Source organism: Oncorhynchus keta, unplaced genomic scaffold, assembly GCF_023373465.1.
Source record: "Oncorhynchus keta strain PuntledgeMale-10-30-2019 unplaced genomic scaffold, Oket_V2 Un_scaffold_4195_pilon_pilon, whole genome shotgun sequence".
In the NCBI taxonomy this organism is placed as follows: domain Eukaryota; kingdom Metazoa; phylum Chordata; class Actinopteri; order Salmoniformes; family Salmonidae; genus Oncorhynchus; species Oncorhynchus keta.
Genome location: NW_026290935.1, coordinates 105,550 through 119,751, shown reverse-complemented (window position 1 = coordinate 119,751; position 14,202 = coordinate 105,550). Strand labels below are relative to the sequence as shown.

The 14,202-nt window shown below is 43.6% G+C and overlaps 1 protein-coding gene and 1 long non-coding RNA gene across 16 annotated transcripts in view; one reads left to right on the top strand and one right to left on the bottom strand.

Annotated features, from left to right (window-relative positions):
• The window catches only part of nktr (natural killer cell triggering receptor), a 102,930-nt gene that overhangs the window by 36,823 nt on the left and 51,905 nt on the right, over nucleotides 1-14,202 (bottom strand). For all 6 annotated transcript variants that reach the window (XM_052516243.1, XM_052516244.1, XM_052516242.1 and 3 more), the window contains 2 exons: nucleotides 10,417-10,446; nucleotides 10,087-10,232 (listed from right to left, as the gene is read on the bottom strand). In XM_052516243.1, the coding sequence (XP_052372203.1) occupies nucleotides 10,087-10,232; nucleotides 10,417-10,446 (176 nt within the window). The remainder of the gene's footprint in view (nucleotides 1-10,086; nucleotides 10,233-10,416; nucleotides 10,447-14,202) is intronic.
• Nucleotides 10,454-13,389, top strand: LOC127928822 (uncharacterized). Of its 10 annotated transcripts, XR_008132385.1 has the most exons (4): nucleotides 10,454-11,955; nucleotides 12,014-12,167; nucleotides 12,211-12,249; nucleotides 12,289-13,389. It is a non-coding gene; the product is annotated as an uncharacterized LOC127928822 (long non-coding RNA). The 10 variants fall into 10 exon arrangements; XR_008132383.1 differs by having other exon boundaries at nucleotides 10,454-10,946; nucleotides 11,095-11,955; nucleotides 12,014-13,389; XR_008132377.1 differs by having other exon boundaries at nucleotides 10,454-10,946; nucleotides 11,021-11,955; nucleotides 12,014-13,389.

Sequence of the window (14,202 nt, the reverse complement as noted above, 5' to 3'; positions counted from 1 at the left end):
GTTCTCAACTGGCCTTCCTGGTTAAATAAAGGTGTTCTCTACTAGCCTACCTGGTTAAATAAAGGTGTTCTCAACTGGCCTACCTGGTTAAATAAAGGTGTTCTCAACTGGCCTACCTGGTTAAATAAAGGTGTTCTCAACTGGCCTACCTGGTTAAATAAAGGTGTTCTCAACTGGCCTACCTGGTTAAATAAAGGTGTTCTCAACTGGCCTACCTGGTTAAATAAAGGTGTTCTCAACTAGCCTACCTGGTTAAATAAAGGTGTTCTCAACTGGCCTACCTGGTTAAATAAAGGTGTTCTCAACTGGCCTACCTGGTTAAATAAAGGTGTTCTCAACTGGCCACCTGGTTAAATAAAGGTGTTCTCAACTGGCCTACCTGGTTAAATAAAGGTGTTCTCAACTGGCCTACCTGGTTAAATAAAGGTGTTCTCAACTAGCCTACCTGGTTAAATAAAGGTGTTCTCAACTGGCCTACCTGGTTAAATAAAGGTGTTCTCAACTGGCCTACCTGGTTAAATAAAGGTGTTCTCAACTGGCCTACCTGGTTAAATAAAGGTGTTCTCAACTAGCCTACCTGGTTAAATAAAGGTGTTCTCAACTGGCCTACCTGGTTAAATAAAGGTGTTCTCAACTGGCCTACCTGGTTAAATAAAGGTGTTCTCAACTAGCCTACCTGGTTAAATAAAGGTGTTCTCAACTGGCCTACCTGGTTAAATAAAGGTGTTCTCAACTGGCCTACCTGGTTAAATAAAGGTGTTCTCAACTGGCCTACCTGGTTAAATAAAGGTGTTCTCAACTAGCCTACCTGGTTAAATAAAGGTGTTCTCAACTGGCCTTCCTGGTTAAATAAAGGTGTTCTCTACTAGCCTACCTGGTTAAATAAAGGTGTTCTCAACTGGCCTACCTGGTTAAATAAAGGTGTTCTCAACTGGCCTACCTGGTTAAATAAAGGTGTTCTCAACTGGCCTACCTGGTTAAATAAAGGTGTTCTCAACTGGCCTACCTGGTTAAATAAAGGTGTTCTCAACTGGCCTACCTGGTTAAATAAAGGTGTTCTCAACTAGCCTACCTGGTTAAATAAAGGTGTTCTCAACTGGCCTACCTGGTTAAATAAAGGTGTTCTCAACTGGCCTACCTGGTTAAATAAAGGTGTTCTCAACTGGCCACCTGGTTAAATAAAGGTGTTCTCAACTGGCCTACCTGGTTAAATAAAGGTGTTCTCAACTGGCCTACCTGGTTAAATAAAGGTGTTCTCAACTAGCCTACCTGGTTAAATAAAGGTGTTCTCAACTGGCCACCTGGTTAAATAAAGGTGTTCTCAACTGGCCTACCTGGTTAAATAAAGGTGTTCTCAACTGGCCACCTGGTTAAATAAAGGTGTTCTCACCTGGCCCACCTGGTTAAATAAAGGTGACTTTTTTTCACATATTGTTAGGTTACAGCCTTATTCTAAAATTAACTTAATTGTTGTTTTTCTCATCAATCTACACACAATGATCCCTAATCCCTAACCCTAACACAATGCCCCAGAATGACAAAGCAAAAACAGGTTTGATTTTTTTTGATAATGTAAAAAAAAAATGAAATATCACATTTACATAAGTATTCTGACCATGTACTCAGTGCTTTGTTGAGTAAATGCAGAGTCAACTGTGGGAACTTGTATAGACAGGTGTGTGCCTTTCCAAATCAGATGGACTCCAATCAAATTGTACAAACATCTCAAAGATCAATGGAAACAGGATGCACCTGAGCTCAATTTCAAGTCTCATAGCAAAGGGTCAGAATACTTATGTATTCGGTATTTGTGTTTTTATTTCTAAAAACCTGTTTTCGCGTTGTCATTATGAGGTATTGTGTAGATTGAGGAAATCCCTTTTAGAATAAGGCTGTAACTAACAAAATGTGGAAAAGTCTGTCTGAATCCTGAATCCAAAGGTTCCGTTTCTTTATGATTTCCTCCTACCATCCCTCCCCTCATTGGAGGAAACTAGTGAACACTACCACTTAGGCTTATACTTCCATTTTATGGACACTATTTTACGATAGATATCTTTTGTTTGTTTTTAGTCCCACCCCTCCCATTATCTCCCATTATCTCTGAACACCATCCAGTCCCATCCTTCAGCTACCCTCAACCCCTCCCATTATCTCCGAACACCATCCAGTCCCATCCTTCAGCTACCCTCAACCCCTCCCATTATCTCCGAACACCATCCAGTCCCATCCTTCAGCTACCCTCAACCCCTCCCATTATCTCCGAACACCATCCAGTCCCATCCTTCAGCTACCCTCAACCCCTCCCATTATCTCTGAACACCATCCAGTCCCATCCTTCAGATACCCTCAACCCCTCCCATTATCTCTGAACACCATCCAGTCCCATCCTTCAGCTACCCTCAACCCCTCCCATTATCTCCGAACACCATCCAGTCCCATCCTTCAGCTACCCTCAACCCCTCCCATTATCTCTGAACACCATCCAGTCCCATCCTTCAGCTACCCTCAACCCCTCCCATTATCTCTGAACACCATCCAGTCCCATCCTTCAGATACCCTCAACCCCTCCCATTATCTCTGAACACCATCCAGTCCCATCCTTCAGCTACCCTCAACCCCTCCCATTATCTCCGAACACCATCCAGTCCCATCCTTCAGCTACCCTCAACCCCTCCCATTATCTCTGAACACCATCCAGTCCCATCCTTCAGCTACCCTCAACCCCTCCCATTATCTCTGAACACCATCCAGTCCCATCCTTCAGATACCCTCAACCCCTCCCATTATCTCTGAACACCATCCAGTCCCATCCTTCAGCTACCCTCAACCCCTCCCATTATCTCCGAACACCATCCAGTTTTGATTTCGATTTACCATAGATTTTTTCAACTGTGCTGTGATGCTTCACAAAAGTTAAGAGTAATATGTTTATGTTTGGAACATCGAATCGCAATAAAACCACAGTATCAAGTCTCAATACATATCGGATCGGCACTAAAGTGTCCTATCCGTCTGGCAGTCCTATCCGTCTGGCCGCCCTGTCCGTCTGGCCGTCCTGTCCGTCTGGCCGCCCTGTCCGTCTGATAACAGAAGGACAGCTGTTAACTCCACAGCGATCACATCACTGAGCCTGACTGAATAGAGAGCAGGTTACCGCCCACCCAGCACCAACAGCCTGTTAGAAACACCACCAGCATCAAAATGTGATCCTCTGTATGAGCTGTAAAATATGACCCAGATTCACTGAGACAACGAGCAGCACAGCCTCTGTATGAGCTGAAAAATATGACCCAGATTCACTGAGACAACGAGCAGCACAGCCTCTGTATGAGCTGAAAAATATGACCCAGATTCACTGAGACAACGAGCAGCACAGCCTCTGTATGAGCTGAAAAATATGACCCAGATTCACTGAGACAACGAGCAGCACAGCACTACCCTACGACCCCTTGTCAAAAGTAGTGCGATATAAAGGGAACAGAGAAAAAAGGCGGCTCTCTACTCAGTGGTTTGAACAACAACAATAATGCTGTATTTGGAATCTGGGATTAACATCTGAAAGTCCTTGCAGCTATTTGACTGACCATGACCATCTATATATCCGGAGTAGCATTAGACCTTAAAATGATTGGAATGTCTCTCCTTCATAGGGATGTGGTTTTATGTCACTTTATGTCTCTCCTTCATAGGGATGTGGTTTTATGTCACTTTATGTCTCTCCTTCATAGGGATGTGGTTTTATGTCACTTTATGTCTCTCCTTCATAGAGATGTGGTTTTATGTCACTTTATGTCTCTCCTTCATAGGGATGTGGTTTTATGTCACTTTATGTCTCTCCTTCATAGGGATGTGGTTTTATGTCACTTTATGTCTCTCCTTCATAGGGATGTGGTTTTATGTCACTTTATGTCTCTCCTTCATAGGGATGTGGTTTTATGTCACTTTATGTCTTTATGTCTCTCCTTCATAGGGATGTGGTTTTATGTCACTTTATGTCTCTCCTTCATAGGGATGTGGTTTTATGTCACTTTATGTCTCTCCTTCATAGGGATGTGGTTTTATGTCACTTTATGTCTCTCCTTCATAGGGATGTGGTTTTATGTCACTTTATGTATCTCCTTCATAGGGATGTGGTTTTATGTCACTTTATGTCTCTCCTTCATAGAGATGTGGTTTTATGTCACTTTATGTCTCTCCTTCATAGAGATGTGGTTTTATGTCACTTTATGTCTCTCCTTCATAGGGATGTGGTTTTATGTCACTTTATGTCTCTCCTTCATAGGGATGTGGTTTTATGTCACTTTATGTCTCTCCTTCATAGGGATGTGGTTTTATGTCACTTTATGTCTCTCCTTCATAGGGATGTGGTTTTATGTCACTTTATGTCTCTCCTTCATAGGGATGTGGTTTTATGTCACTTTATGTCTCTCCTTCATAGGGATGTGGTTTTATGTCACTTTATGTCTCTCCTTCATAGGGATGTGGTTTTATGTCACTTTATGTCTCTCCTTCATAGGGATGTGGTTTTATGTCACTTTATGTCTCTCCTTCATAGAGATGTGGTTTTATGTCACTTTATGTCTCTCCTTCATAGAGATGTGGTTTTATGTCACTTTATGTCTCTCCTTCATAGGGATGTGGTTTTATGTCACTTTATGTCTCTCCTTCATAGGGATGTGGTTTTATGTCACTTTATGTCTCTCCTTCATAGGGATGTGGTTTTATGTCACTTTATGTCTCTCCTTCATAGGGATGTGGTTTTATGTCACTTTATGTCTCTCCTTCATAGGGATGTGGTTTTATGTCACTTTATGTCTCTCCTTCATAGAGATGTGGTTTTATGTCACTTTATGTCTCTCCTTCATAGAGATGTGGTTTTATGTCACTTTATGTCTCTCCTTCATAGGGATGTGGTTTTATGTCACTTTATGTCTCTCCTTCATAGGGATGTGGTTTTGTCACTTTATGTCTCTCCTTCATAGAGATGTGGTTTTATGTCACTTTATGTCTCTCCTTCATAGGGATGTGGTTTTATGTCACTTTATGTCTCTCTTTCATAGGGATGTGGTTTTATGTCACTTTATGTCTCTCCTTCATAGGCATGTGGTTTTATGTCACTTTATGTCTCTCCTTCATAGAGATGTGGTTTTATGTCACTTTATGTCTCTCCTTCATAGGGATGTGGTTTTATGTCACTTTATGTCTCTCCTTCATAGAGATGTGGTTTTATGTCACTTTATGTCTCTTGAACACTTGGTATGTATACTAACAAGTATAAGTAGAATAAGTAGAATAACAGCAGGTTTTCAACTACCAGTCTGGAAGGCCCAAAAAATTGTCAAAGACTTCAGTCACCAAAGTCATAACCTTTTCTCTCTGCTATCGCACGGCAAGCGGTACCGGAGCATCAAGTCCAGGCCCAAAAGGCTCTTTAACAGCTTCTACCACCAAACCATAAAACTGCTGGACAACTAATCAAATGGCTACCTGGACTATTTACATTGACACCCCCCCCCCCTCCATTTTGTTTTACACTGCTGCTACTCGCTGTTTATAATATCTATGCATAGTCACTTTACCCACCCCTACCTACATGTACATATTACCTTGACTAACCTGTACCCCACACATTGACGCAGTGCCGGTACCCCCTGTATATAGCCTCGGTATTGTTATTTTATTGTGTTACTAAATAAACTAAAGTATAAAATGAAAAGTAACTATTTTCTTAACTCTATATTTGAGCTGCACTGTTGGTTAGTGGCTCGTAAGTAAGCATTTCATGGGAAGGTCTACACTTGTTGTATTCGGCTCATCTGACAAATACAATTTGATTTATGAACAAAAGGTTTTCAACATAATCCAGGGAGAATCAGGAATGTCTAGGCCCCTTTTTTCAATCTTTACTAACGACATGCCACTCTATGAACGCAGATGACAACACTATACACGTCAGCTACGACAGCAACTGAAATGACTGCAACCCTTAACAAAGAGCTGCAGTTAGTTTCAGAGTGGGTGGCAAGGAATAAGTTAGTCCGAAATATATAAACAATTTAAACCATTGTATTTGGGACAAATCATGCACTAAATCTCAGATAAATCTTGTAAAAAATAATGTGGGAATGAGTTGACTAAATTACTTGGCGTAGCCCTGGATGGTAAACTATCATGGTCAAAACATATTGATACAACAGAGGCTAAAATGTGGAGAAGTCTGTCCATAATAAAGCGCTGCTCTACCTTCTTAACAACACTATCAACAAGGCAGGTCCTACAGGCCCTAGTTTCTACCTTCTTAACAGCACTATCAACAAGGCAGGTCCTACAGGCCCTAGTTTCTACCTTCTTAACAACACTATCAACAAGGCAGGTCCTACAGGCCCTAGTTTCTACCTTCTTAACAGCACTATCAACAAGGCAGGTCCTACAGGCCCTAGTTTCTACCTTCTTAACAACACTATCAACAAGGCAGGTCCTACAGGCCCTAGTTTCTACCTTCTTAACAACACTATCAACAAGGCAGGTCCTACAGGCCCTAGTTTCTACCTTCTTAACAGCACTATCAACAAGGCAGGTCCTACAGGCCCTAGTTTCTACCTTCTTAACAACACTATCAACAAGGAAGGTCCTACAGGCCCTAGTTTCTACCTTCTTAACAACACTATCAACAAGGAAGGTCCTACAGGCCCTAGTTTCTACCTTCTTAACAACACTATCAACAAGGCAGGTCCTACAGGCCCTAGTTTCTATCTTCTTAACAGCACTATCAACAAGACAGGTCCTACAGGCCCTAGTTTCTACCTTCTTAACAACACTATCAACAAGGCAGGTCCTACAGGTCCTAGTTTCTACCTTCTTAACAACACTATCAACAAGGCAGGTCCTACAGGCCCTAGGTTCTACCTTCTTAACAACACTATCAACAAGACAGGTCCTACAGGCCCTAGTTTCTACCTTCTTAACAACACTATCAACAAGGCAGGTCCTACAGGCCCTAGTTTCTACCTTCTTAACAACAAGGCAGGTCCTACAGGCCCTAGTTTCTACCTTCTTAACAACACTATCAACAAGGAAGGTCCTACAGGCCCTAGTTTATACCTTCTTAACAACACGATCAACAAGGCAAGTCCTACAGGCCCTAGTTTCTACCTTCTTAACAACACTATCAACAAGGCAGGTCCTACAGGCCCTAGTTTCTACCTTCTTAACAACACTATCAACAAGGCAGGTCCTACAGGCCCTAGTTTCTACATTCTTAACAACATGATCAACGAGGCAGGTCCTACAGGCCCTAGTTTCTACCTTCTTAACAACACTATCAACAAGGCAGGTCCTACAGGCCCTAGTTTCTACATTCTTAACAACATGATCAACGAGGCAGGTCCTACAGGCCCTAGTTTCTACCTTCTTAACAACACTATCAACAAGGCAGGTCCTACAGGTCCTAGTTTCTACCTTCTTAACAACACTATCAACAAGGCAGGTCCTACAGGCCCTAGTTTTGTTGCACCTTGACGACTGTTCAGTCGTGTGGTCAGGTGCCACAAAAAAGGACTTAGGAAAATTGCAATTGGCTCAAAACAGGGCAGCACGGCTGGCCCTTAGATGTACACAGGGAGGTAATATTAATAATATGCATGTCAATCTCTCCTGGCTCGAAGTCGAGTAGAGATGGACTTCATCACTACTTTTATTTATGAGAGGTATTGACATGTTGAATGCACCAAGCTGTCTGTCTAAACTACTGGCACACAGCTCGGACACCCATACATACCCCACAAGACATGCCACCAGAGGTCTGTCTAAAATACTGGCACACAGCTCAGACACCCATACATACCCCACAAGACATGCCACCAGAGGTCTGTTTAAACTACTAACACACAGCTCAGACACCCATACATACCCCATAAGACATGCCACCAGAGGTCTGTTTAAACTACTAACACACAGCTCAGACATCCATACATACCCCATAAGACATGCCACCAGAGGTCTGTTTAAACTACTAACACACAGCTCAGACACCCATGCATATCCCACAAGACATGCCACCAGAGGTCTCTTTACAGTCCCCAAGTCCAGAACAGACTATGGGAGGCGCACAGTACTACATAGAGCCATGACTACATGGAACTCTATTCCACAGTACTACATAGAGCCATGACTACATGGAACTCTATTCCACAGTACTACATAGAGCCATGACTACATGGAACTCTATTCCACAGTACTACATAGAGCCATGACTACATGGAACTCTATTCCACATCAAGCAAATGATAACACAGTAGAATCAGATTTTAAAAAACAGCAGGGACTGTAAAGCAACACAAACACATGCATACACACACACGATAACATACGTTGAGCCAGTAACCAAAAGGTTGCTGGATCAAATCCCAGAGCTGACAAGGTAAACATCTCCTGTTCTGCCCCTGAACAAGGCAGTTAACCCACTGTTCCCCGGTAGGCCGTCATTGTAAATAAGATTTTTTTCTTAACTGACTTGCATAGTTAAATAAAAAGTTAAATACACACGAATGCATGGATTTTGTGTTGTAGATATGTGGTAGTAGAGTTGGGGCCTGAGTGCACACAGTGTGTTGTGAATTCTGTAATGAATATATTGTTTTTAAAATTGAATAACTGCCTTCATGTTGCTGGACTCTAGGAAGAGTAGCTGCTGCCTTGGCAGGAACTAATGGGGATCCATAATAAACCCCAGGAAGAGTAGCTGCTGCCTTGGCAGGAACTAATGGGGACCCATAATAAACCCCAGGAAGAGTAGCTGCTGCCTTAGCAGGAACTAATGGGGACCCATAATAAACCCCAGGAAGAGTAGCTGCTGCCTTGACAGGAACTAATGGGGATCCATAATAAACCCCAGGAAGAGTAGCTGCTGCCTTGGCAGGAACCAATGGGGATCCATAATAAACCCCAGGAAGAGTAGCTGCTGCCTTGACAGGAACTAATGGGGATCCATAATAAACCCCAGGAAGAGTAGCTGCTGCCTTGTCAGGAACTAATGGGGATCCATAATAAACCCCAGGAAGAGTAGCTGCTGCCTTGGCAGGAACTAATGGGGATCCATAATAAACCCCAGGAAGAGTAGCTGGTGCCTTGGCAACAGGAACTAATGGGGATCCATAATAAACCCCAGGAAGAGTAGCTGCTGCCTTGGCAGGAACTAATGGGGATCCATAATAAACCCCAGGAAGAGTATCTGCTGCCTTGGCAGGAACTAATGGGGATCCATAATAAACCCCAGGAAGAGTAGCTGCTGCCTTGGCAGGAACTAATGGGGATCCATAATAAACCCCAGGAAGAGTAGCTGCTGCCTTGGCAGGAACTAATGGGGATCCATAATAAACCCCAGGAAGAGTAGCTGCTGCCTTGACAGGAACTAATGGGGATCCATAATAAACCCCAGGAAGAGTAGCTGCTGCCTTGACAGGAACTAATGGGGATCCATAATAAACCCCAGGAAGAGTAGCTGCTGCCTTGGCAGGAACTAATGGGGATCCATAATAAACCCCAGGAAGAGTAGCTGCTGCCTTGGCAGGAACTAATGGGGATCCATAATAAACCCCAGGAAGAGTAGCTGCTGCCTTGGCAGGAACTAATGGGGATCCATAATAACCCCCAGGAAGAGTAGCTGCTGCCTTGGCAGGAACTAATGGGGATCCATAATAACCCCTAGGAAGAGTAGCTGCTGCCTTGGCAGGAACTAATGGGGATCCATAATAACCCCCAGGAAGAGTAGCTGCTGCCTTGACAGGAACTAATGGGGATCCATAATAACCCCCAGGAAGAGTAGCTGCTGCCTTGACAGGAACTAATGGGGATCCATAATAAACCCCAGGAAGAGTAGCTGCTGCCTTGACAGGAACTAATGGGGATCCATAATAAACCCCAGGAAGAGTAGCTGCTGCCTTGGCAGGAACTAATGGGGATCCATAATAAATACAATACAAACTACCAGTCTAGTTAAATAGCTACGGGATAACACAGGAGTGAATGACAGACAAGTCACTCCATGGAGGGTGGGAGGGAGGGACTAGGCAGTGTGGTCCCTACCATCGTTGGCTGACTTAGTGATGAGCTGACCACAGTCCATAACCCTAACATCAGCGTACGGCCTGCTGGCTCCGTCCGTCTTCAGACCCTCAATCCTCTTGATCACCTCAAAGCCTGAGATGACCAGGCCAAACACCACATGGACCCTGCAGGGAGGAGAAAGGATCAGAGAGGGGTGGAGAGGTGAGGGACCACAGTACCACAGCGAGGTTAGACACTGAAAATAATACAACAGGGAGAAGTTAGGGCCAACCAAGATAGTTGTATTGATTAATTTTATGTGCCAAGTAAACCTTCTCTGGAGCCGCAAGGTAGTGAGACAAGACATACCCATCGAGATGAGGTGCTGTCTTGGTGGTTCTGTTCGAGGAATCCAACCAGGGTTACAGTCCGGTAGGGCCCGGGCAGAGTTATGGAACACAGCGAGAAAGGAGGGAGAGAATGAGAGGACATGTCACGGCAACCAAAACACAGGTAGAAACCATGGCCATTATTACATAGCATTTATCTGCAACACCTCTTTTAATTATTTTTTTTAAGTAAAAAAATGTAATGACCAAGTATACTGGGCTTAAAGGAAGAGCTATAGTTGAAGTATTCTGCTATCAGGTGAGGACAGGTGTGTGTTGAGGTAATCTGCTATTATCAGGTGAGGACAGGTGTGTGTAGAGGTATTATGTTATGAGGTGAGAACAGGTGTGTGTTGAGGAATTCTGTAATGAGGTGAGGACAGGTGTGTGTGTGTTGAGGAATTCTGTAATGAGGTGAGGACAGGTGTGTCTTGAGGTATTCTGTAATGAGGTGAGGACAGGTGTGTGTTGAGGTATTCTGTAATGAGGTGAGGACAGGTGTGTGTTGAGGTATTCTGTTATGAGGTGAGGACAGGTGTGTCTTGAGGTATTCTGTAATGAGGTGAGGACAGGTGTGTGTTGAGGTATTCTGTAATGAGGTGAGGACAGGTGTGTGTTGAGGTATTCTGTAATGAGGTGAGGACAGGTGTGTGTTGAGGTATTCTGTAATGAGGTGAGGACAGGTGTGTGTTGAGGTATTCTGTAATGAGGTGAGGACAGGTGTGTCTTGAGGTATTCTGTAATGAGGTGAGGACAGGTGTGTGTTGAGGTATTCTGTAATGAGGTGAGGACAGGTGTGTGTTGAGGTATTCTGTTATGAGGTGAGGACAGGTGTGTGTGTGTGTTGAGGTATTCTGTTATGAGGTGAGGACTGGTGTGTGTGTGTGTGTTGAGGTATTCTGTTATGAGGTGAGGACTGGTGTGTGTGTGTGTGTTGAGGTATTCTGTTATGAGGTGAGGACTGGTGTGTGTTGAGGTATTCTGTAATGAGGTGAGGACTGGTGTGTGTGTGTTGAGGTATTCTGTAATGAGGTGAGGACTGGTGTGTGTGTGTGTGTTGAGGTATTCTGTTATGAGGTGAGGACTGGTGTGTGTTGAGGTATTCTGTAATGAGGTGAGGACTGGTGTGTGTGTGTTGAGGTATTCTGTAATGAGGTGAGGACTGGTGTGTGTGTGTGTGTGTTGAGGTATTTTGCAATGAGGTGAGGACAGGTGTATGTTGAGGTATTCTGTAATGAGGTGAGGACAGGTGTGTGTTGAGGTATTCTGCTATCAGGTGAGGACAGGTGTGTGTGTGTGTTGAGGTATTCTGTAATGAGGTGAGGACAGGTGTGTGTTGAGGTATTCTGCTATCAGGTGAGGACAGGTGTGTGTTGAGGTATTTTGTAATGAGGTGAGGACTGGTGTGTGTGTGTGTTGAGGTATTCTGCTATCAGGTGAGGACTGGTGTGTGTGTGTGTGTGTGTTGAGGTATTCTGCTATCAGGTGAGGACTGGTGTGTGTGTGTGTGTGTGTTGAGGTATTCTGCTATCAGGTGAGGACTGGTGTGTGTGTGTGTGTGTGTGTGTGTGTGTGAGGTATTCTGATATCAGGTGAGGACTGGTGTGTGTTGAGGTATTCTGTAATGAGGTGAGGACAGGTGTGTGTTGAGGTATTCTGTAATGAGGTGAGGACTGGTGTGTGTGTGTTGAGGTATTCTGCTATCAGGCGAGGACAGGTGTGTGTGTTGAGGTATTCTGCTATCAGGCGAGGACAGGTGTGTGTGTGTGTTGAGGTATTCTGCTATCAGGTGAGGACAGGTGTGTGTGTTGAGGTATTCTGCTATCAGGCGAGGACAGGTGTGTGTGTTGAGGTATTCTGCTATCAGGTGAGGACAGGTGTGTGTGTTGAGGTATTCTGCTATCAGGTGAGGACAGGTGTGTGTGTTGAGGTATTCTGCTATCAGGTGAGGACAGGTGTGTGTGTTGAGGTATTCTGCTATCAGGTGAGGACAGGTGTGTGTGTTGAGGTATTCTGCTATCAGGTGAGGACAGGTGTTGAGGTATTCTGGAGCCATAAACAACAGAACCTTTTGTGACAACAGTCATTGTCATGCTATACCATCATGGCGAAATGTAAAATGACTCACTGTGCTCAATGTCAGAAGTAGACAATACATGTTCACACTACAATAATATACTATCTAGATGGATGTTTAAATGACTGCTGGCTCTGTTGTGTTGCTGCCCTGGTGCAGTAGAAAAGAGGCTGTGTTCATAGTGTACATTAAGTTACGGCCCTAGAAAATCCCTTTAATTTCTTGGCCTGATTCCATCTAGTTTTTCTCCAAATTCTGTTTCTTTGTTTAGTTTTTCCAGATTTCCATTTTTCAGGTTTTCACTCTCAAAATCACACTTTTTAGAATAGAAAAACAACCAAATTTGATGTTTTAAGTTCACAACCATGCTTAAACCACATCAGGAGACCCCTTTTGAGATCTGGGATTTTTTTTTTTAACTCAACTGCGCACCAGCCAGAGACCGAATTTGAAAAACAAAATGGCCACCGGATTGAGGCAAATAATCATGATATTCTGCAAAGTAGGCATAGGTTACATTGTTATTAACATTGAATTGAGAAGGTTTTTGGGAAAGTCATTACATTAGCATCATCGCTAACAGCTACTACAAAAGTGGTAGACAAACGCGCACACAGACATTCCCGTGCTGTTGACTCTTCATGTTTTACGATAATATGGGGAAAATAAATTACTTTTCTAATAAATGCAATACATTTAGTTGATGCATTTTTTAAATATTGTTGAATTCCATTTTAATTGTCTGGATTCCGTGATTGCATCCGCATTCTCCGCAGCATGGATTTTATAGGGCCCTGCTAAGTTTAAAACAGACTAGTGAATGAGAGATAAAGACAGACAGACAGGAGAAGAGAGAGAAACAGAAACAGCCCCGGAGACATATTACCTTGGAAGAGCACGATGACTTTCTGCAAATTTTACACAAAAATGGCAAGAGAAACATTGTAACTTATTTGTGTAAAAAAAATAAGGAATCCATGTTTGTTTATTTCTGTGCATTAAAGCACATCGACTGACTGAAGGGGAGAAGGGTTGAAGACAGCTTTGCTTTGAAAACACAAATAGACAGGCCTCTATTCTGCAGTGCTTAGCCCTGACGTAACACAAATAGACAGGCCTCTATTCTGCAGTGCTTAGCCCTGAGGAAACACAAATAGACAGGCCTCTATTCTGCAGTGCTTAGCCCTGAGGAAACACAAATAGACAGGCCTCTATTCTGCAGTGCTTAGCCCTGACGTAACACAAACAGACAGGCCTCTATTCTGCAGTGCTTAGCCCTGGCGTAACATAAATAGACAGGCCTCTATTCTGCAGTGCTTAGCCCTGACGTAACACAAATAGACAGGCCTCTATTCTGCAGTGCTTAGCCCTGACGTAACACAAATAGACAGGCCTCTATTCTGCAGTGCTTAGCCCTGACGTAACACAAATAGACAGGCCTCTATTCTGCAGTGCTTAGCCCTGACGTAACACAAATAGACAGGCCTCTATTCTGCAGTGCTTAGCCCTGAGGAAACACAAATAGACAGGCCTCTATTCTGCAGTGCTTAGCCCTGACGTAACACAAATAGACAGGCCTCTATTCTGCAGTGCTTAGCCCTGACGTAACACAAATAGACAGGCCTCTATTCTGCAGTGCTTAGCCCTGAGGAAACACAAATAGACAGGCCTCTATTCTGCAGTGCTTAG